The sequence below is a fragment of the Rhinichthys klamathensis genome, unplaced genomic scaffold (assembly GCF_029890125.1).
Source record: "Rhinichthys klamathensis goyatoka isolate OS25496 unplaced genomic scaffold, OSU_Roscu_1.1 h1tg000121l_1, whole genome shotgun sequence".
Taxonomy (NCBI): domain Eukaryota; kingdom Metazoa; phylum Chordata; class Actinopteri; order Cypriniformes; family Leuciscidae; genus Rhinichthys; species Rhinichthys klamathensis.
The window spans coordinates 6,598,127-6,623,126 of NW_026606658.1; the positions used below are offsets into that span (position 1 = coordinate 6,598,127).

The 25,000-nt window shown below is 37.5% G+C and overlaps 2 protein-coding genes across 3 annotated transcripts in view; one reads left to right on the plus strand and one right to left on the minus strand.

The window, feature by feature from the left end:
* The first annotated feature begins 374 nt into the window (after nucleotides 1-374).
* cdk5r1b (cyclin dependent kinase 5, regulatory subunit 1b (p35)) lies at nucleotides 375-3,245 on the plus strand. The gene is made up of 2 exons (XM_056255728.1): nucleotides 375-676; nucleotides 1,997-3,245. Exon 2 carries the CDS (start codon nucleotides 2,174-2,176, stop codon nucleotides 3,086-3,088), a length of 915 nt encoding a protein of 304 aa, XP_056111703.1. The 5' UTR covers nucleotides 375-676; nucleotides 1,997-2,173; the 3' UTR covers nucleotides 3,089-3,245.
* A 6,856-nt stretch (nucleotides 3,246-10,101) lies between these two features.
* myo1d (myosin 1D) overlaps nucleotides 10,102-25,000 on the minus strand; it is a 75,347-nt gene continuing 60,448 nt past the window's right edge. For both annotated transcript variants that reach the window (XM_056255730.1, XM_056255729.1), the window contains exon 22: nucleotides 10,102-10,636. In XM_056255730.1, the coding sequence (XP_056111705.1) occupies nucleotides 10,480-10,636 (157 nt within the window). In that variant the 3' untranslated portion in view covers nucleotides 10,102-10,479. The remainder of the gene's footprint in view (nucleotides 10,637-25,000) is intronic.

Genomic DNA, 25,000 nt, shown 5'->3' on the forward strand with positions numbered 1-25,000 from the left:
ATTTAAACATGTAAATAAGTAGGCTATACATTACATTTAAATAAATATTACATTTTTAAAATATGTGTATTTAGTTAGAGGATATAAGCTATACATTTTTAGAGGTCCTAGCTAAATGTATAGCCTAACCTACTAATGGATTTGGATGCTAAATAACTATAACTAAACAGCCTATAGTTTTCTCTTTAGTCTGTGATTTGTTTTATTTATAATAATTATTATTATTGTTTAACTTTAAAATGATTGCCAGGTGCACGAAGGCGGGGCAGTGGAGAAACAGACCACAATGAGGCGCTCAAGCACAAGCTTTCTAATAGCAGGACGCAGTGCGCGCGGCTCTGACAGCACAACATCAACCTAAATCCCGTATCTGCTGGTGTGGACCAATAGCACAGCTTCACTGTTCTCAGCATCACCAACCAAAGGAGACATCCAGCATCCCCAGACCTCTGGAGCGCCTACAGAGACCTCCGACAAGACGCGAAGATTGTTTTGTTTGATTAAAAGCTTATTCTTTTATTAGAATTTAGGCGCCCTGACAATCTTGAAATTCAATCTTTTACTTGGTGTGGCCGATTCTGCATCTCCTTGATGCGCAGTTTATCAAGGATAAACCCAGACAGCCATTACTGCGGCTCTTGTTTTGCCAAAGCATCGTGGAGGAGAGCAGATTCCTGTAAGTGAGCTGCATTTCATCGAAGCTTCTGTAATCATAGATGTTATATTTGGTTGATTGTTGGTCATATTTTCAAGGTTTTGCAGTATTTATCGAGGAATTGTAAGCTGGTTTGGTAAACATTTATTTTGTTGATCTTTCTTTCTTATTGACGTGATGATGAAAATCAGTGTCTTTTTTTTTTATCTCTCGTGCTCATGTAAACATCGCAGAGCGGATCTAACATTTTCAGAACCTTGGACAGTGGCTGACATATTTCAGCAAAGCACAAATGCATTATAGTGGCGAAAGGAAAGTTATTTTTTTCTTTTTCGTTTGTTAAATAATCTACAAACATGCATTGAACGAGAATGAGGTAGGCTGTTATACTACAGGTCCCATTAAATTCAGATTTACGAACGGTGATACAGTGGGATCAGTATTTACAAGAGAGCCGTAAACACTGGACTCTGCCATAATGGCGATGTCTTTATTTATGTTCATTGGCGGGTTTGAGTTTACTGTGTAAAATGCAGACTATATATATACCTCGTGGGGTGTCAATTGTTTTAAGTGCGGTAGAGCTACATAAATCAATTGCTTTATTTTAGCCAAATGTACAGTTGAATACGAAGGATTTGAATGTTATTGTGTGCATGTTGAGTGCGTCAAGAAATAAAGAATTCATGCATCTTACTTGAATCTACGACACAATGCTTTTATGAGGCCTGTTTTCGACATAAAGAAAACAGTAGGCTATAGGCTAGTACTGTCGTCAAATTTAAAACCACAAATAATGATCTTAAATCATCTCAAGTAAAAAGGCAATTAGGTTCACATGTTCAGAATAGATTACAAAAATATCAATAATATTTCAATAATATGGACATTTTGACCTAAGATAATTATTTTGCCACTTGAGAAACCCCATTCTCCAATCATCTTAACATTAATCATTTAAGATTGTTTTAATGGAAACAAAAAGGCCCAATTGCCAAGTCAACATGCTTTTATGTCAACATGCATCACTGTTGTTAGGACACTACAGGTAGAGTATTTGTAGATGACCAGCTAACATAAAACAGATCAAATTCAACATCATAAATACAGGAAATATAAAATAGCAACTAATAGATCAATAAAATAAAAATAAAATGTACTCTTTTAATCTGAAGAGAGCCTATATTTCAACATTATACTGCATAGGCCTACAACATGCATGCTGCAATATAAAAAGTCTGTGATGCTAAAATGCTAGAATCAAAATACACACTTATACTATTGCTATCAGGAAAGCACCAATTTAATATGTATTTATATATGTTTTTTATTGTCTTACAGGCTTTGCAGTGACAGAGTCCTCATCCATCCCGACATCATTCTTCTTTAAATAGAACACCAACCTAAATTTGGATGTCTTACAGATTTAACTAGTCTCAGGAAGCAGTGGGGCTCCAGTTTGGCACCTTCTTTAGCTGACCCCTAACCTTGAGATTCAGGTAACCCGCGCCCGGAATCATGGGAACCGTGCTATCGCTTTCACCCAGCTACCGGAAGGCCGCCCTGTTCGAGGATGGCCCGTCCACCGTGGGCCACTACACGGCGGTTCAGAACAGCAAGAACGCCAAAGACAAGAACCTAAAACGGCACCCGTTCATCAACGTACTGCCGTGGAAACGAATAGTAGCCGTCTCAGCCAAGAAAAAGGGGTCTAAGAAGGTGCAGCCTAACACCAACTACCAGAACAATGTTTCTCACCTCAACAATGAGAACCTCAAGAAGTCACAGTCTTGTGCAAATCTCTCGTCCTTTACGCAGGACCAGTCGAGTCCATCAAACCAAGGCTCCAAAAACTCCAATAACACGGCTTCCTCTGTCAAGAAGGCGCCTCTTTCTAACTCCAACATTGTTCCCGGGACACCCAAGAGGGTGATTGTCCAAGCCTCCACCAGCGAGCTACTGCGCTGCCTGGGGGAGTTCCTCTGCCGGAGGTGCTATCGGCTCAAGCACCTTTCCCCCACCGACCCCGTGCTGTGGCTCCGCAGCGTGGACCGTTCTCTGCTGCTGCAGGGCTGGCAGGACCAGGGCTTCATCACCCCGGCCAACGTGGTTTTCGTCTACATGCTCTGCCGCGACGTGGTTTCCTCTGAGGTGGCCACGGAGCACGAGCTGCAGGCCGTGCTGCTGACCTGCCTCTACCTGTCTTACTCTTACATGGGCAATGAGATCTCATACCCTCTCAAGCCATTCCTGGTGGAGACCTCCAAGGAGACATTCTGGGACCGCTGTCTGTCCATCATCAACATGATGAGCGCCAAGATGCTGCAGATCAACTCGGATCCTCACTATTTCACCCAGGTCTTTGCAGACCTCAAAAACGAAAGCCAGAAGGAGGAGGAAAGGAGTCGTCTGCTCATCGGCCTGGACCGGTGAGGAGGCTCTGGAGATGTCTTTGGTGGAACTCTTGTCTGGCATTTTGAAAAAATGGATAGTTCACCCGAAAATGAAAATTCTGAGAAATGTACTCACCCTCATGTCATCAAACCTGTATGACTTTCTTTTTTTCCCCTGTGGAACACAAAAGAAGATATTTTGAAAAATGTTTCTTAGTCCTGAGAATCAATGGGGTCCAATAGGTTTGTTTTGGACCCCATTGACTTTAACTGTACACTCTTAAAAATAAAGGTTGCAATGGGGGTTTTCACAGCAATGCCATAGACAAACGATACTCAAAGAACAATTTCTAAAAAGTGTGAAGGACATTTTAAAAGAACATTTTTACACTATAAAGAACATTTTGTGGGATGGAAATGTTCAATTGGTGTTAGATGTTTTGGTTTCACTTTATTTTGATGCTCCCTTTAACACATTCTGTTGACTATAAGTAATGTTGCACCTACATTAGTGTTAGTAGAGCATTAGTAGACTGGTAGGGTTAGGGTTAGAATAAGTTGACATGTAGTTGCAAAGATACTTATAGTCAGAAGAATGTCTGTTTGAGAACCATTATAATAAATAGTAAGCAGATATTAAGCAGAACGTCTACTAATACTCTAAAGAGAGTTAGTTGACATGTAGTTGCAAAGTTACTTATAGCCAACTGAATGTTCAAAAGGGACCATCAAAATAAAGTGTTATCGAGGTTTTTCATGGAACCATCATTGCCAATAAAGAGCCTTTATTTTTAAGAGTGATGTGGACGAAAACAGTTCTTCAAAATATATTCTTTTGTGTTCTGCAGAAGAAAGATGTTGAGTAAATGGGTGGACTAATTAATGGGATAAGTTAAGATTATTCACATTCATAAAAATTATAGGAAGCAATGGGTGATGCTAATGTTGTTTAAAAGGAGTAGTGATTCTTTCATTACCTTTAGCAATGGCAATTGGGTAATTTTGGACTTGAATACAAAAAAAAAAGAAAAATGCCAGACTTGAGTGGACTAAACTCTCTAAAGTAGTGAATATTTAAAAGCACTGACCGAAAAGACTTCAAAAGACACAACGAGATAAAAACAACAACACAACCATGAATGTGGACAGGACTCCAGCTGTTGTCTAGCTGACTTCTGGACACTTTGCACCAAGATCTTTGCCACCACTGTCAATAGAACTGGAAGTTGATTCACTCCTATGTCCATGAAACCGAACACACACTGAATGATAAACACATTGCTGTTGCAAATTCTCTGTTACAGCCAATTGCAAAAAGGGAAGAGCGTCATAATGTCCGCAAGCCACAAACAAAGAATAAAGGGAAATGACTTTGAGGCCAGCATTGCACAGTGGCTGTTGATATAGAAGGTGAAGAGAGGTTGTCAGCACATTTGTAAGAAAGACCTACTTTATTTTCATCCATGATACAGAGTTAAACAGACCTCTCCTGTGGTTTACGTCTCTGAAGCTTTTTCATTTTTTAAAACAACTGTATTCATCTGAATGCACACACAACCTGGATGAAGTTAAGTACTTTGAGTTTCTTAAGCGACTGTATATGTGTTTAGGGAATGAAATCTGAAAAAAACAAAACAAATAGTTTATCTTGCTATGCCTGCTTCAATGAGCCATTGTTTTGTCATTTTGTTTTATACTCAGACTAGGTTCAGCAGGGGGCTTCTGTACAGAAAAGCCTGTAAATGTATCAAAAAACAGTGCCATACCTTTGATGGAAATCATGTAGGTCTAAAAACACATACCAAAGGCGGCAAAGTTTGGAACAGTAGGATTGTCATTAACAACAACAAGTATCTATCGGAATCGTAATTTATTGTTATTTATTAATTATTTTCACACATTTCGCTCTTGCATTTAGAGATTTTAGTAACATGTTGTAAAAAAAAAAAAAACTGTGCAGAAATTAGTTTGATGGCTACCTTTTGGTGAGAATGAAGATTACGGTTAATGCACATTTGCATTCGAATGCATTATTCATGGCGATAACGTCTTATAAGAGCTTAGTTTAAAACCATTTTCAAATCTGAAAAACACCAAGGTAATTCATCATAGTGACAGACGATCGGTTTCAATCGAGGTTATATACCTGAAACCAATTTCTCTGTGAAGTACTGTTGGGATGTTCTACATATCAGCACTGCAAAAGCAATCATGAGTGATTATCCCATGACAACACGTGCCAAACACAGACGGCATCAAACTCCGGGCATTAAATTGGATGAGATGTGGTCTATTTCTGGAGATAAGCAGCATATTTCTATCAGATTCACATTAAAGTACCAAACAATATTACAAACTGACATTTGCAGGCATATTGATGACATCAATCAAACTGGACATTGGATATTGGGGGATTGTGTGTTATATGATCTATTTGCCCACTTTAAAACATCTCAGCAGTGCTAAATTGTGCATGCTTTCTTTCAGTAGTTATGTATCTCTTTCTTTATAGTCAAAAAAAAAGAAAAAAAAAAAGAATGTGACAGTCATATAAGCAAACATTATTATGTCTCTGTTAATTCATGCAAAAGCCTGTTCTTCTCATGATATGAAAGTGGGATGGATGGATTCTGTGCGACTGCTCGCCCTGCTGCATTGCTTTATGTGACTTTACGTGCCAGGAGAGGTTTGGATACGGGACTTGCACTTTTCTGTGAGCTATTTGTCTGAGGAGACCGCAGGGGTTTGAGGTTGTGGGGGTTGAAGTAGGTGAGCCCTATTTCACCGCTTGCCTGCTATTATTTGCCCCCAGCCCACAACAAATGTGCCATTTTTTTCACTTGCATCACAGAGTAGTCCTTTGAAACCAAGTAAAACACTTAAAAAAAGAGAAGTAAAAAAACTCCTGTCAAACTCTCTCTGTATCTGTTGTGTAATTCTTTGTAGAACTGAGAACAGTGTTACAAAAAAAGGATTGCATGCGAGTGCGAGTGAATGTGTTTGTATCGAAGAATGTGACGTGTGTATGTTGATTTTCTAGGATCAGAGCATGGCCGTGCTTATTAGAGGGTAGGACTCTATAGTATCGGGCTAGAGTTTGACAGGCGGGTGGGAGGGAGGGGTTTTGTTCTTTTAAAAAAGACAAAAATCTGTCGCTGTAAATTTTTGCATTTTGTTTCTGCTTATTTTTATTTATTTTTGTACTGTGATGAAAAATAAAATGCACTGATCGTTAAAGATAGACCACGGTGTGGTTGTTTGAGGAAGGTAGGTTTCAGTTGACATCACAAAAAAAACAAAAACAAACCTGTAATTCTTAGCAGGACTCCAAATTGTACCTAGTAACATGGTACAGATGCTGATTAGACAGCATGATTATTGCACAGGTGTGCCTTAGGCTGGCCACAATAAAAGGCCACTCTAAAATGTTGAATGTGGCCTGATGTGGAATGTTTGTCCACTCCTCTTCAATGCCTGTACGAAGTTGCTGGATATTGGCAGGACCTGGAACAGCAGACTTTTTATGCGTTTTGGCCGTTAATTCACACGACAACAGCGTTTTGGTGGCCTGAAAACGCAAACTTTTGAAAACGGGTTTCCACGTGCACGTTTTTGAAAACGACACCCTTTTCATCTCCGTGTAAACTACAAAAAACACAAATCTGTGAAAATCATGCACATGCATATTACGTGTTTAGTCTAAGTTTTTTTTTTTTTGCAAATTAAAGGATACAGATATTACCAGTAATAAATGGGGGGGGGGGGGGGGGGGGGGTGTCATATGGAGATCATGACAAGTGGTTATAAGAATTACACAAATCAACACAATATAACATTTTGTCATCATGAAATGGTTCCTCATAACAGACTCAAGGATGTTTTCGAAGCCTTTGTGTTCAAAGGATTTGACATTTTCTTAAAGGAAGTAAAAAAATGACTTTATATCAGAGGAGAACATTCTAAAATTTGGATTACTGTGAATGGTTCAGGCTTTGGGAAGATGAAATCTACCTTAAATTATATGTTTATAATTTATAAGTTACAATCTCTGTTACCTTAAATTATATGTTTATCTCTGTAAAGCTGCTTTGAAACAATCCATTGTTAAAAGCGCTATATAAATAATTATAAAGTAATAGCCCTACTGTAGTAAAGAATGCATATATGAGCGGGCGCATAGTTTTTCTTTACAAAGTGACATCGCCAAATACTTGTCTGGCATTCATAATACAGCTTTATTAGTTGTTTTCACAGATCCGTGTGAACGGGGATCATTTTGATAACATTGTCATCTGTACAAAGAAAAACATATATATATAAATATATTTTTAGCACATCGTTGTCATGTAAAGGTACCCTAAATACAGGTGTAAACAGTATTTTTTTACTACAGTATTACTTTATCTTCTGGGTAATTTCATCTTAAATGGCTTTGCAAACAAGAAAAAAAGGTAGGGCGGGAGTTGATTTTGTGATTGGATCGTTGTAGTTGGCCATTGCTGTGATGTCATTTGAATGACAAGTTGTGCCGCCCTCGAGCCAGTAAACACATCATAAGAAAAGAGTTATTTTGATCAAAGATTATAAGGGCACTTGAGTTTTAAATAAAATGATGTGTACGGATAAATAAGTTATAATAAATACTGCAATATTCCATAAACATAAGGATTGTCAATTTTAATTTCATGGTGACTTAAATGTATTCAGAACAGTAATAAAGATCATTCATACAGATGCTAGATGTCCATCATGAACTTAAGAACTATTATTAAAATACCCACGTATGAGAATAAACAGTGTGATTGCTGTCAGTGGATGTGCTGTAGCCACGCCCACAGCCGAAAAGATTGACAGGTTCAATCGTCGTCATCAACATCCCAGCGGCAAACAGCTGCTCTCCCTGGATTTATAGCCATGTGCGGCAAATCAATGAAATAATGACAATATATCAGTGTGATGGAGCAAAAGCCTCGGAGTAGACACTTCAAGGGCATGTTTATTTGCACGAGCAGATATTTGGTACAGCGTTTATTTGATTAAAAAAACAAACATATGATAAATCAGTACTAAGATTTATATGCATTATAATTCGTTTTTAAAGCGTACTTGTTTGGTTTCCATATAATAATATTCATTTCTGTAAGTTAATAATGGTTAATTATTGCATTAATATACATATGAAAACAAGCTATTTTAAACAAACACTATAAACTGGATTCCCTTTTTGATTTGGTCAAAAAATTTGGTCAAAGCATTCCAACATTTTAAAATAAATTATTTAAATAAGAGAAATATAAAAATTAGGCACATCATTTGATCAGATAGGGCTAATAGGTAAAATTACAACAAAGAACATAAAAAATCTGGAAACTGAAATTATTCGGCACTTGGAATCACTGGGGATCACGACAAGAAGAAAGAAATTGATTATATATTATAAAATGGTCATATATTGTATCTCTATCACTGCCAGAACGAAGCAGACTGCTCCATCCACAAAATGGGCTGGACTGTATGCAAATGAACAATCATATAACTCCTATTATCAAGGTAAAAGATCATTTACACATTGTCAGTAGGTTTCTATCAGATTTAGTGTTTGATTCAAGAAAAATAAAACTTTTAGAAAATGCTGTTAGTCCATTTATTGTGTTCATCTCCTTGCTTTTAACTATTGAGGTAAGAAACGGAGTTGTACGACAGTACTGTGTTTTCATGCTTTTACTGACATACTTTACCAATCCAGGCTAATAGTCTAGACTAGAGAGTGAACAGGGACTGAGGAAGAGGATGAGAGAGTGTAGAGAGAACATAAATATTCCTTCCTATGCAAAAGCATTTTAAAGGGAGCACCTGTTTGAAGCAGACATGAGCAGTAAAGCAAAATGGAGATTATGTGACCATTGTTCACATGCAGCCCGGCCGATCACTTGCTCACACACAACTCGCCATCGAATCCACTTTACCCCATTTTAATCACATGCAGTGGAACATCCCTGACACTACTGATAGAAGCTTAGTGATATTTTTGGCCACGATAAACGATCCTAATTAACTGATAGAAAAGATCTCTAGCTACTAGCCATGAACAAAACAATGAAACAATTATGGGAAAACAAATTTATGCAAACACCTGCTTAGAAATGAAGAACAGCAGTCAGTTTTCAGTTTGGCACTTTCTTTTTCAGTTGCGAAAGCTTCAAACTGGGTCAGACATCTTGGGAGTTTCCACTCAGAACTCTGTTGATTTTGTTCTATGAATCAATACTGCCCTCTTTCTCTCTTATTTGAACACATTTATACGCATAAATGTGCAAGTTCGTAATATCAACACTTGCTGTTTGCTGTGTTATTAAATGTTGACAAAATATTTAACTAAAAATGGAACCTAATTGAACAACTGGTTGCCTGTTCTTCAAAAATGATGACTCAAGAGTTTGGAGGATTTTCTTTATCTTGTGTTTTTTGGTGACAAATGCATTTTTGGCTCATGTAAAATGGTGACTACTTTAAATTCAGTCTTTGTAAACATTTTTTTGTTTTGTCAAAAAAAAAAAAATTTGAATGGCTTTATCAGTACAGAAAAGTCAAAAATGACTTTTTCTATAAACCAGTGAGGGTGAGTGGAGGACTAAAGGGACCACTATTGGCGGCACGGTCTATTATTTAATAAAATGGCAATTGAAAATAACAGTCGCCATCACTTCCTGCTCTGTGCCGCCCCATCTGATTCTACTCCAAGACGTGTGAAATATGTGAATAAATGACAGTTCTCCGCCTACCTACATTATATATATATAGTGCATACAGTACATTACATAAGCTATATCAAATATGACAGTATCCGTATACAACGTGCTATAAATGACCAGCTATATGCAGAAAAATAGAATGGTTTAAATTACGAGAGAGTTTGACGCTCCTCTAAGAGCAGTTGATGAGTTTAAGGATATGATCAACACATCCCCCTCAAGAACATCTGATCAAATTCAGCAGCAACTGCAGGACTGCTTATGATCTGTGCAATACGTGTTCTTCATCCCGCATGAAGCAATGATCATATTCCCTTTCAAGGAAAAACCTCAAAACACAAGCAAGATACTTTTAAAACCCTTCGTATCCTGATCCTCATAAATATTACATTTATGATTACCCATCATTTGGTTGTAAAGTTGAATAAATACACAGAGCCGGGTCTAGTAAATCATCTTCGAGGGTCTATCTCACTACCTCCTTGTCATCTTGTAAATAATATAAACTGAAGTTTGGAATTTAAGGATTAATTAAATTAAATATTCTGCCTTGCCTGTCTTTAGGCAAATTTGGTATGGCTTCATTTCTGAGGTTCAACACAAACGTTTTGACTAGCACAAAATATATACCCTTCTGTCAATGTCCTGTTAAAGGGATCGTTTTTGATCCCCGGGCCCTCTAGTTGCCTGGCACTGAGAGAATGTATCCTGATCGGCTCTTGGTGAAGTCTGGCTGTGATTGGTTGATCTTGGTTTCCACAATGACAGTGCACTTCCTCCCATTCATACTGCAGTGAATGGGGCTGAGGATGTTCACCTGTAGCTTCCTCTTCTCACTAGAAACAGAGAGAGAGAGAGAGAGTCATTGAAATATTCCATATGTTCTTGTTTGTGTTTGTGTCCATAGAGCTCTGTGTGCTTGTCTCATCTGGTTGGCTGTTTCTGGGTGGATGGGCATTTTACACCAGACTGTCTCGCTGAGGGGATCAATGAAGCACGAGAGTAATTGGCTGAGAGAGAAAGCGGCTGAGTTTTTAGAGAAGGGTGAATGGAAAAGTAAAAGTTCGACTGTAACACACACACTCTGCATTTGAAGTCAATAGATCTAACCACTAAAAGCCTCGTTACACCTAGAAAACCTATTAGCTCCATTTATATATATATTTATATATATCGTTTTTCCACTTGTTTTATTTAAAAAAGCAAAAATCTGGGTTACAGTGAGGCAATTACATTGGAAGTGAATAAGGCCAATCCGTAAATGTTAAAATACTCTCTGTTTCAATAACACAAGACACAACATAAACATTGTGTGTGTTAAAATGATTTTAGTGGAAACAAGTTTACTAACCTTTTTTGTGTAAAGTTATATCCAATGTCAACCTAATAAAGACCATAACAATGACAACAACTTTGGATCAAATAATACACGTTTAACATAAGAATTAATGTACAGTAAATGCTTTTATAAAAATGATAAACGGCACATTTCTGCATTTAAATCTTTTAAGACATTTACTTTTAGTGTAGGTGTTTAACTGTTTTTTTTTTTAAAGAAAATTCGAAATAAATGTCACAAATTCGGTCAAACATTGAGCTTACCAACCGAACCCAGAATATTCCTTAAATAAACTCGCATGAAGAATTCTTTAACAATATCTCCCCCAAACTCATTTGTCTGTTTTTGTAAAACATAACTGAAGGTTTTATCTTTGTGTTTATTATATTAGAACCACAACAACTCAATCATCTTCAAAATTAGAAGTCTGATTCAGAAGAGTGACCTTTACCAGGCAGCTTATGTAAGAAATCCTGCAGATGATAAACTCTCCATAAGTTACTGTCCCAGCAGGATGCCCCGCCAGACGTTTCTATGGCAACCCAATGAATCCCATCATGTGGTAGGGCTGCTCCAGTCAACCAGCATCAATCTCGACTATCATTCACAATCATTTTCAAGGGTGTGAAAACTCTATTTACTCATTGTACTAGGTATACAGTACAATCCCTTCAGCTTCCTGTTGAGGCAGGAATGAAGGTTAGTCGAATTGCTTGGGATTTAGTTGAGTTTTGATTGTGGCAGCAGGGAAACGGCATGAAGACTGTAGATTTCCCCATACTGAGAGTCACTCTGTGAGCCGCTATCTCTCACACAGTGCTGGTCGAGCAGACAGATCTACATGGCCCACTGGAAAATCAATTCTTTCCAGCCCTCCTCTCCCCTGTGCCTGTGCCCTTCACGCCAACTGACTCACCACCTTTGAGGCCTGCTCTGCTACCCAGAATAGAAGAGGTATTAAGGAAAGGTAAAGGGGGAGGGGAAGTGAGCACTCAGGAGATGCAGAGGTAACTGGTAAATACAACTCAAGCCCATTTGTCTAGTGCCAGACAGCATAATTTCACGTTCATCACGTTATTCTGGGATTCTTCAGTTAGGGGGACATTTCAAATGAAACCAACGAAAGTACTTTTGACACTAAAATCACACACTATGCATGCGTGTGTGTGTGTGTGTGTGTGTGTGTATTAGTGCTCGATTATAAATGTCAATCAATTTAAAAAAAATGTAGGCTACTAATTAATCACATATTTTTACTGTAATTAATCGCGAATAATAAAACCAAACATTAAAGTTTTTAATATATTTTTTATATTGTAATAATTTCACATTTAATCTTCAAATTTACGTAGCAACAATATAAAGACAGTAGCCTATATTTGAAATATTTGTTTATCTTTTTATGAAAGAAGGCATCACCAATACCGCTACTGATGTCTCTATGAAACTGATATTTTCCCCTCAATTTTAGCCATTAATTATATTGTCATTCAGCATTACAGTATAATTGAAAGCTATCATAAAATTATTTATATTAGTTTTACAATGGGAAACCCTGTTTTATTTAATGCAACAAAATTCATCAAGTTTAAAGTGTGACAGTGTCTCCAAATACTTTTGGAACACTTGATATTAAAATGACCATCATTGAACTGTAATGCTTTGGTTTTATGTGTAGGCCTACTTGTTATAAACATGCATCCAACAGAGCAATAAAGTTTAAAACATATTTTCTCTCTCAATGTCCATGAGGAGTTCAGCAGGCCAAAAAGAGGATTTTCTTCATGTAAAAGAGCCCTGGCTTACTGACACTTTCTATTCTACTGCCACAACAGCAGATGCAACTGAGCTTCAGAAAGGTGTTAAACGGTCTCTTATGATCACTATTCTGCATCTGTATTTATCTGCAAAGCAATTTTGGCTCTAGTATATTTTGTGGGTCGAGGAGAGAGGGGAAATGGGAGGAGAGAAGAATGAGTGTGTGTCTGCAACATAGTCACGCCCCCACCTACAAAAATAGCAGATATGCCCTAGGGCTAATCCGTCTTCACATCCTCAAAAAAAAAAAAAGAAAAAAAAAAAGAAGAAGCTACAAAGTATTGTGCTTGCTGTGCACTTGAGAGAACAGAGGCAGCACCACAGCATCCTTCACTTCATACTGCCCCACTCCAGTAATCAGACTGCACTGCCTTCCTCACATGGTATAATCACACACACACACACACACACACACACACACACACACACACACACACACACACACACACACACACACACACACACACACTTTGGCTGGAAACACCTTTTTGAGGTTGCTATTATTAACTTTATTAAATTATTAGAACAGAGCGCACATCTTGTAATGGTTATGGTGTAAGTGTTTTTTTCACCATGATCCTTAAATAAAAAATAAAAAACATGGAATAAAATCAGTCAAATTATACCTCATTGATTTATTAATGAACAATTAAGCTTTGATACATTTAATTTTCATTGACATTTAGTTGATTTTCAATGTGTGAAATCTACCAAAAGGAGCATGACGTTCATTGAAGCACCAGCACAGATGATGAATAAGCCAAGTAGATAGATTACTGTAGAAAATATAATAATTTAGCTTCCTCAAATCTCTCTGTGCAGTAAAGCCTGCCCTCTAAAACTGCTATTTATCAAACACAAGCAGGAGCTTTAGCTATTTCTAATATGTATCAGATCAGTGGCAGGGCTCCGTTGCCTCTGCTCTTTTTCACAATTTTAAAGAGAGCTGTTAAGGAGGAGATTACAAAGTAGGTCATTTAGAAGAACAGGGAGAAAAGGCTTAGCAAGAAGAAATATTGATCAAAGCTGGGGCTCTTCTCAGAGAACAGCAGGCATGAATGCAAAAGAGGGAAACGATAGTGACGAGGGGAAAAGAGATAGAGGGATGGGCAAGTAAGTGAAAATGAGAGAGCAAAAGAATAGGACAGGGAGGAAATAATGGACGACAGAGAGGCCAGCCCTACAGGGAAAACCGGAAAAATGTGTCAGGTAAGCTAAAAATGTGCTTCATGTGGTAACATCTAACCCCTTATTTAAACTGCAAAAGTCTGCGGCGCATTACGGCTCCTATATGGCCACCGGATCTGAATGCTTGTGTTTATACCAGCCTAGACACGGCACGTTTCAGAAGCGTCCCAGAAGTGGCTCTCCGCACTGCTTCGCTAAAGATAGGCGCCTAGTCTATTTTTGATGGAGCCGCGTCCAAATGCCAGTTTTCTCCTCCTGCTCACAGACACTGTATGTGAAATATAACTTATATACAAGATAATTGACAATGTATTTTAAACGACTACAGCTACAAATCTTTTATCCGTGTCGTTCATGGACTTTTAAGTGTATTAACTTTGTCTGTAGGCTACAGCACAACAAAGTAGGACAGCGACACAGCAATACAACAATAAACACAATTAAACCGGACAAAACATAACAAATAGCCAACTTAACCATGGTAGAACCCCAAAAAAGAAAAACAAAAACAAAAACAACGTCAGACAGGAAAATCTCGTGTACTCGCGAATCCAGTTGCTTTGCTTCTGAAATGCTCCTGGTGCGAGTTGGCACCGCGTGGAGGGTGGAACAAAACCTTACCGTAATGCGCCGCAGACATGTGCAACTGCAGTATATAGGGTACATTAACATGACAGCGATGTACTAAAACAAGAAAAGTTTTTCCTTATCGTTTTTTGCGTACAGACAGCAATGTTGTCAAAACGATCCCCGTTCACACGGATCCACAGAAACGACTAGAAACGCTGCATTGCATGCCAGGCCATGCCACTTTGTAAAGAAACACTACGCGCCTATAGACTGAACAGGTCATATGCATGATGTCACCGTTTTCACAAATTCACGCTTTTCAAAAGTTTGCGTTTTCAGGCCCCAAAATGCTGTTGTCGTGTAAATGAATGGACAAAACGCATTAAAAGTTTTCAGTTTTTAGTTGAAAATGGTGTCATGTAAACGGACCCTATACTAGTTTAATTAAGTAAAGAAATATTACTGAACCCTTTTATGCATGAATTCTAAAAAATAAATAAAAAATCTAATCAATTTTTGTTCTTTTAATTCCTTGTTCTTTGAACAAATTCTTTGTTCATTTTAGTCTCAATAAAAAAAAATCTCTTAAAAAAATATATTATGTAATATTTTGAAAAAGTTTATTGCCATTCATAATAATAATAACATAAAAATAATATGTATAATGCATATTATATTATATTTAAATATATAATAATAACAACAAAGACAACAAATACTGTATATAATTGTGACTAATGGTCAAAGGTCAAATCAATCATGATCTGTTGGATACAATATTACACTCTGGTTAAAACGGCTTTTAAAATGCTTCAAACGAGTTAATCAACATGCCTCTAATATGTCAAATCAACATGACTCTAATATGCAAGTAATTTTGAAGGCTCAAATCAGGAAGTCCATTTTTTCCTATCGAATATCAGCAAGATTTCAAGCTTAACAGACACCTGCAGATTTGCTTGACTAAAGACAGACCGCTGTGTTCCAATTATCAGGAACTAAAATTACAGACAGCAGGTGCTGATATGAATCAGTAATATTTGGTGGTGAGTTTGCAGATACACTTCCTGTTGAGAGTTCATCAAAGTGGACCCGAGATTACCTGTGCTGAAGGTTTAGAATCAATAGAACTACATCTGTGGTGTGTTACGTAGGATGCAGTAAGGACCTAATAATTTGAACATCTTCAGACTTCTTTCCCTTTCTCTGCGAAGGATGAGGAAAACCATTCACTGATTCACAGTAGACAATCTGTTCCTCAATGGTCAAAATACAATAGGACAGATGCCCCATGAAAATCAGCACACTTTATACATACGCCACCCATTGTTATTTGCCCTGCTGGCTACTGAGGAGACAATGTCACTTCCTAAAAGAATCCCCGTGGGAGCTGTATAATCAACAAGACATTTTTGGGACAATACTCTGGGTCAATTTCTGGTCACTCAAAGTCATATAAAAATAATCCTGACTGGTAATGGGAGACACTTTTTAAAAATCCAAATGCTAATATCATGATAATAAGGCCTAATAGCAGGAAATCATTAGTGTTAATGCAGATTTCCCAGAGCGTGGCGGGAAGCAAGGACAGCTTAGCACTTCATTTGCAGCAAGAGGCTGTTGCATGATCCAAGCATGACTTACCAAACGTCCAGATAATGTCTAGCCATAAAGCTCCTTTACTGTCATTCATCAGCTTCTGAACATCAAAGAACAGAGTATAGAGCCTCAGCAGAGGATCACTGCAAGAGGGTCAGTGTAGGTGACAAGTGAGAGAGGTTAGTTAATAAGAGATGATAGAGATGTGAAGAAAGAGAGGATAGACTGAGAGGAACTGAGAGGTTGAGTGAGGATGAAGGTGCTATGAGTGATTTCAGATGTTTTGCTAACTCCAGACCATTCTCCAAAACCAAGCTTGATATCAGCAAAATGAATGACAGAAAGAGGTTGACTGGACAGAAGAGAGATCGTCTGTTTTTCTTATTGACTTAAAAAGGCTATTTCTTTGACTAATGTATTTCTTGCATATACACTAGCGTTCAACATTTTGGGATCAGAACGATTTTTTAAAAGGTTTTTGAAGTGCACCAAGGCTGCATATATTTAATTTAATAAAAAAGAATAGTAAAAAAATAACTTTTAAAATGTAATTTATTCTTGTGATTGCAAACTTTTCCACAGCCATTACTTCAGTCACATGATCCTTCAGAAATCATTCTAATATTTGGTGGTAAACAGGAAACATTTATTAGCTATTATTAGCTGTGCTGCTTGCTTACATTTTTATTTTTTTTTATTTTGGTGGAAACCATGATACAATTTTTAGGACTTTTTGATGAATAGAATTTTCAAAGGAATGGCATTTATTGTCTTTACTGTCACTTTTGATCAATTTAATGCATCCTTGCTGAATAAAACTAAAAATGACTAAATAACTAGCAAATATACACATTAATTAGCAGATACACATTTAAAATGTAGTCTTTCTCCTCTTGGAAAACTCGACCAAAGTATTGATGACTCATCCTGCACTACACTGATTTCCATCCAATCAAATGCTCTCTAGAATGAGAATGTACCTCCTTCTAACATCACCTAAAAAAAGACTAGTATGGCTAAATAAAACAAAAAAAACCTACATTACATTAAAAAAGGAACGAATCCTTCAATAAGTATTGTACAAAAATGTGTGTGCTTTTAAATTCAATTAAATTCCTGCATTTCAATTAAGGAAGCAAACAGGAAGTAAAATGATATTCTAATTTCATTCAATTGAATTAAATCAAGTAGAATTCAAATAGACATTCATATAACTTAAGTTTAATTTTTAAAATAATGGACTACACTACACTATAACATACACTATAATACTATACATAGAGAAGGCAAAAAGCCCAAAAATAACACTAATAACTGTAATAATGAGGATTGTAGCAGTAATAAAAGCAAAATAGTCATAATAGCAGCTTTAGAAATAGCACATGTAATTGTATTAGTAATAGTAACAATATTGTAGCAATTACAAAGACAGAAACTGTAATTATGGTAGTGGTGGTAAAGACAGCTACACAAACGTAAATGTATAAGCATTTGGTTATGTTCAATTAGTGATTGGAGAAAAAATGAGAGGACGGTAGAGAAACAGGATGCGAGGTAAAATGGCTGTGGAGACATTAGATGCAGAGCAGGTGAGAGTCACACAGACAGAAAGAAGGGAGAGGAGGGGGTTGTACATGAGCCAACGAAGCATCCTCCCATAATCACATCTCTGGCTGGTTGGAACGCAGAGAGTGAAAGAATGTAAGACACAAGGGCAGTGGGGGTGGAGCGGAGAGAGAAAGCGAGCGAGACACAGCAATGCAGAGCTAGCACAGGAAAAAGTAGGTCAGATTCATCCACTCCAATTCAAACGCACACAAGCACAATATCATAGCCATCCACCAACACCCCAACATCCATTTAAAACCCCCAACCTGTTCGCCAGCTAAGCCTTTCTCTCCATCAGCTCAGTTCAGGATGACTAAACACACAAGCACATCTAGCTGATTAGAAAGCAAAACAAGCTTAATGTGATAGAAAAACAGCAATTTACAGTACATACTTGATGTATTTGAATTTTCTCCAAAGAGAATTTGGAGAAAATTCTAAGGACAAAGTAGTTGGCAGTACAAAAATATGATATAATATATCAAATATAATAATATATAAAATTAGATTATTGTGATATAAAATGTATACTCTATAAACCACAGATTTATTTTGAAGCAACACTGTCCAAAAGTGACCCCAGTGGTGAAGTTTCTTCCATGAGCTCATTGTGTTTTCGAATGCTGTGTACATTCATTGAGCTGGTAATGCTGTATGCCTGTTAATTAATTGTTCTGATTGATTGCTATGTTGTGCCTGACAGTGTTTAGTGTTCAATGTTTTATGTCTGGAGTTGTTGTTGCCCCACAATTTAAAAAAAAATATTTAGCAGCACAACTGTATTCAACATTGATGATGATAATAATATGAAATGTTTCTTAAAGGGTTAGTTCACCCAAAAATGAAAATTCTGTCAGTATTTACTCACCCTCATGTTGTTCCAACCCCGTAAGACCTTCGTTCATCTTCGGAACACGAATTAAGATATTTTTGATGAAATCTGAGAGCTGGATCACTCCTCCATACTAGTCCATAGGCTTCTTCAGGGATTGAACTTGCCGGCCTCGAAAAGTTATTAAAGACATCGTTAAAATAGTCCAAGTGACTACAGTGGCTCAATCTTAAGTTTATCAAGCGACGAGAATACTTTTTGTGCGCAAAAACAAACAAAAATAACGACTTTATTTCAACTATTCATGTCCTTCTCTGTGGGCCTCTAGTCAGTTAACGTAGTGTGATTCCGTAGAGCTACGTCACACGTAGGCTCACTATTGGCCGACGCTGGTCATGTGCGTGATGCGTGTGAGGTACAACAACAGAAGCTTACGCTATTACACTAGTGAACTGACTCGAGGCCCAAGGAAATGGACATGAATAGTTGAAATAAAGTCGTTATTTTTTGTTTGTTTTTGCACACAAAAGGTATTCTCGTCGCTTGATAAACTTAAAATTGAGCCACTGTAGTCACTTGGACTATTTTAACAATGTCTTTAATAACTTTTCGAGGCCGGCAAGTTCAATCCCTGAAGAAGCCTATGTAGGAGTGATCCAGCTCTCAGATTTCATCAAAAATATCTTAATTCGTGTTCCGAAGATGAACGAAGGTCTTACGGGGTTGGAACAACATGAGGGTGAGTAATTACTGACTGAATTTTCATTTTTGGGTGAACTAACCCTTTAAGCAGCAAATCAGCATATTAAAATGATTTCTGAAGCATCATGTGACTGAAGACTAGAGTAATGATGCTGAAAATCCAGCTTTGACATCACAAGAATAAATTACATTTTTAACTATTTTAAAATAGAAAACAGTTATTTTAAATTTCAATTATATTTCACAATATTACTGTTTTTACTGTATTTGATCAAATAAATGCAGATTTCCTTCAAACATAACTGTATCAACTCCAAACTTTTGAAAGGTACTGTAAATACACTATAAAAACAAACTATTATAATAAATGTCTCTTTTGTGTCAACAGTGTAGAATAAAAGGTTCCAACTGCTTTAAAACTTCAAATTGTGTAAAAAAAATCAAAAAGAAATTTTATTATGAATATTACATTAATATCGCATGCATTATACTTGACTAAAAAAACAAATGCAAAGGGAACTTTACCACTCAAGCGCATACTTGTGTAAATGCACATTGAAGATTGCAAATTCCCACTAATTTGTTTCGCTTGGATGGGGTGAAATGAGTTGTCCCTCTGCAGGCTACTGTAAGCGACTCATTTACATACGAATTCCAGTATAATCACTGCAACAGGCAATTCATAGCAGCCTTTACCTTGAAAGGGTAGGCAAATGGAGCTATTTAGAGAAGAAGCTCTCTCTTTCTTACTCATTAGTATTCAAAACCGGCAGGCCAACTAATGGGCTAAATATCAGACAGACATGGATCGTCTAGTTGCTATGGGAACTGCATCTGCAGCACCAAGAGTGAGGTGAGGTGAGAAATACAGAGGAAAAAATAAACAGATGGAATGAGAAACAGAGCTAGTGCAGGCTCAGAGAAATAATGGACAAAACAGAAGAAGGAAAAGCAAAAGTGAAGCACTGGAAGGACAAGAGGGGTAAAAACTTGACAATCTGGAGGCTGAAAGAGCTTTCAGCATGAAGGATGACCTTGCTGAAGGACACAATGATTGCAGCCAGCACCTCAACAGTGAGTCACTGGCAACAGACTAATGAGGCCTGAAAAAACATTTGCATTATTGTGTGCATTTATAATACAGGACATTAGGCACAGAGTAGCTTCCCGCCCAGCTCGATGCTGTATCATGCCCGTTTCTCATTACACTGGCGCTAGAACACACACTTAAGCCAGCCAGTGACTTTAGAATTAGAAACCTGATCCCATCAATGGAAGAAATTCACTTACGCCTCTACTCGGAAACTCTTATCTCAAAGTCATGATTGATTTATAAAAAGAATTAAAAGTGCTGCAGCACAAATTACGGTCTGGACAGAGACACTCTTATTATTGGTATATTTTGTGTTTTCTACACTGACAACAAGGAAGAAAATGATTAGCCAGACTGTAATGTACACTACAAAGCAAAACCGGTTTGGGGTCGGTAAGATGTGTTTGGATGAAGTATCTTATGCTCACTAAAAACAGTAATATTGTGAGATATTATTTTAACTGTTTTCTATTTTAATTCATTTTAAATTGTAATGTACTGGCAAAACAAATGGGTTTGATTTAACTTGGGTTAATTGTCACACAAATAGAAAAAGGTTAGTAAGGAAGTGGCCAGAACCACAATTATCCATGTCCCATCATGCCTTGCAATCAGGTATCAACCTTTAGGACTACTGCTGGACTAGTATGAGGATTGCTGTAAATTCCTCTTCTCTCTCACACAAACACACATATTCAGAGTCTTTGTCTAACAGAGTTACAGAGAAGTGCAGATTGGAATCTGGCCCAGTTTCGTTAGTGATGGGATGGAGGTCATTCTGAGACACTCTGGGTAATAAGCACGCAGAAAGTGATCAAAGAACAAACAGGGATCAATAAAGAGTAATGGCATGTGTTTGTGCTGAGTTGAGAGATTAAACAAAGAGAGAAAAAAGCAATAAAGCGAAGCCCAGAAGCCAAAAGAACACTGAACCTGAAGGATGATTTCATATCAGTACCTGCTGATTATTGTCTAAGAGCATTTCAATGACCCTGTGACCTTACATGCATGTCAATATATAATTACAGTGCCAGAAAATGAAAAGCCCCACACTTGCTTTCCTACTGCCTGAAGCACAAGTCTTTGACCCCCTAATCCTTAACGCTATAATGATGTCAGAGGTTCAGGAACAACACTCACTCAGACATCCAAACTCCAGGTCACTCTCCCAGGAGCTTTGAAACAGGATTTGAGTCCAAAAGGCACCATTCATTCCCTCAGAGAAGTGTTAAAAGGAGACAGACTTAATGGATTCCTGTAGAGAACTCTTTCATTTAATTTCACAGGGCCTTTTAGTTCAAGCTACAGTGATCAATAGAGACAAGGGTCTTCATTCAGATGAGACACTAGCTGAGCTGACACCAACACCTTTGTTTCGAGCCCAATTTAAACAGATTAGACCAACACACTGGATTTGGCATCTCACAGAGGAATTCCCTCTTTTGAAAGAGTTACACAGGCTAATAAAGGAGACTCAGGACTTTTCTTGCTGCAACAAAGTAGACAACAGAACCTCAAGACTCGAAATAGTGTAGCTAATCCTGATCTGGGTCTTCACACATTCTGTTTAGTGCATGAGTGAAGCGCTCCTTGATAACTGTGACAGGATGAGTGACAGCTACGGTGATGCAGACAGATGTGTGCGAGCGTGTGCGCATGTCGGCCAGAGAGTGTGTGGGTGTGTATCTGTCGGGCTGTGGCTCGAATCTCTTTGAATAACGCTTAAAGGCAGGTGTGATAGCTGGAGCGATGAGGCATTCCCTCTGTAGAGAGAAAGAGGTGCAGTGCGTCCTGTGTGCTGCGCATGCCAATGATGAAGAGCCCGGTTAAAAATAGAGCCGCAGTCACACAACCTTAAATATTTAATATCCTACATCTCATCCCTGGAAAAGAAGAGAGAAAGTAGGGTAGGACAAGAGAAATATTGAGCCTCCATAGGCAGCATTTTAAAGGGATAGTTATTAAGAAAAAATTTAATTGTCATTAATTACTCACCCTCATGTCATTCAAAACCAGCATGACTTTCTCCAGAGCATTTTTTTGATAAATATACTAGTTGTATTTTCAATGTAACTAATGAACAATGAATGGGAAAGCTTTTTCCCCCAAAGCATACATTAGCTTTGTGTGATGAATAGCTGGACATTTATAAATGTTTACAAATGCAGACTGAATTTGGTTATATAACTAAAACTATTGGGGGGAAAAATGTGGTAATTGAAATTAAGCTGAAATAAAATATGAATATTAGATGAAAAATATTAGATAAAAAAAAAAACACTGACTGAAATAATTGAAGTTGAAGCACAAACTACTAACTGTAAAAAAAATAAAATTGAAGTAGTACAATTAAAGCTGAAATAAAAATAAACTTAACAAAAGTAGTCATTTCAGTGTGTTTTTCATACAAATCATGTAGCTACAAAATACTTCCATGGAAGAAAGTAGAAAGTCGTTTGAGAGTTTACGATTTTGGAATGGCAAGAGGGTGAATAAAAGATGACAGAATTTAAATGTTTGTGTGTACTATTTCTTTAAGGCATAAGTAGGTACAATCCCAATGCAAAGGTTGCTCCAAAAGACAGGCAGCATAGTTTGCTAATTCAGTGAAAAATAAATAATTTATCATTTATTGTTTTTTCATAATATGAGTTTAATATTTAGTATATCTAATTAATAATTGTACAGAATGTTGATAAAAATTAAAATAGTTTAATATAATTAAAAATATTATTTATTCAACATGTGTGTGTTATCTCTATTCGTGCTGATTAGAGTATTGCATTGTTAACATTAAACTCAATTGTGAAATGAATTATGAATGTGTACTTCACTTGAGCTTCAATGCTGCCTAAATAGACAGCAGACAGTGAGGCAGCTTACTAGTTTTGTAACTGGGCAAGAGAGATGCTGGAATAATGGTGAGGATAAACAAAGTAAGTTTCAGAGAAAAATAAAAATGTTGAGAGAGAAAATGGGCACTTAGAGAAATAATCCTCTTATTACATACAGTAGAACTCAATGGAGATATCAGAGACTTTGTTAACAACAGTCTTACTGCAGATAAGAGCGTTATGATTTTACTCGCATATGGCACAGACTTTGCCAGTCAGACTGATTTTCAATACATGGGATGTTCTTCCAATCTATTAATAGCACAGAAAAAACGGTTATGTCTGCAGTTTTCCCGTAAAGCCACTCTGGCAGAAAGTCAAACCAGTTCAGTGTCAAACCTCAGCGAAATGTGCCCAGAGATCCAAACACACTTAACGTCCACATCATGAATAATGGCATAGGTTCGGTATAATTGAAAATAATTTCAACTGACTACTATTTTTGTATTACTACCTCTCAAAAGCTGCTATACAAGCTCTTTCCTAGATGTCACCATTGAAATCGCAACAGGAAGTGAACTGCGAGAGGAAGGACAAGTGTCTCTGCAGTGGCTAGTGCTCAGGCTGATGTGCGGGACAGCAGAGGAGAGATAAAGGTTAAGTACACATCTACAGGGAGAGGAAAGCAGCAGAACACAGCAGCCTCAGAGCCTGGCCTTTTGTTCAGCGAATGGATCACGCTGATGGACGGATCCAGAGAGAGCTTACGGCTGCAGGTCATTAGCAGCGAAACGTTAGCAAGGTGTTTTCTGAAAAACACCCAGCTTGGGGGACACAGGGCTTTATTTACAGGAAAAGGAGCGAAGCATCTTTGTAAGGAAAGTCTATATCACACGTTTACATGCGCAGTTGTTTTTGTAGCCGAGCTACAGTCTTCATCTATCTGGCCAAGTACACATGATAAGAAGGGCCCTATTTTAACGATCTAAGCGTACTTGCACGGCGCAAGTACACTTAGGGCATGTCCGAAACCACTTTTGCTAGTTTAACGACGGGAAAAATGGTCGGCATCCCGGCGCATGGTCTAAAAAGGTTGTCCCTATTCTCTTAATGAGTAATGGGTGTGTTTTGAACAGATCTGCTCGTGTGTGAGGTTAATGTATGAAGGTAAATCAGTAGCTAAACTCGAGAGCACGTAGATGTGAATTTGAGAACTTGTACAATAAATATTCGTACTTGTATGTGAACATTTACACTCACAGCTCCGATGTGAAAACCTGTAAAATAAAAATCTGAACTTGAACGCTGAGATTTGCACTCGCAGACAATAGTCACAAACCTGTATTCTGAATCTGAAGCTGCAGACAAGCAGTCACAAATGTGTAAAATGCCATTCACAAAGATACAACGACAGACACAAACTTGTAATACAGATTTGCACTTCTTCTAACATTCAAATTCGCAGTACAACCTCAAATTGACACTTGCAACTTCTCAAATCTGTCACTGCAAGTTCAAATTTCGCGCCTTGACTTTTGCTACTCTTTTCGCGATATATGAGGTGCAAAACTGATTTGTGCACTTGTAACTCAGTGGCGGTGAGAGCGGAAGGGGGGC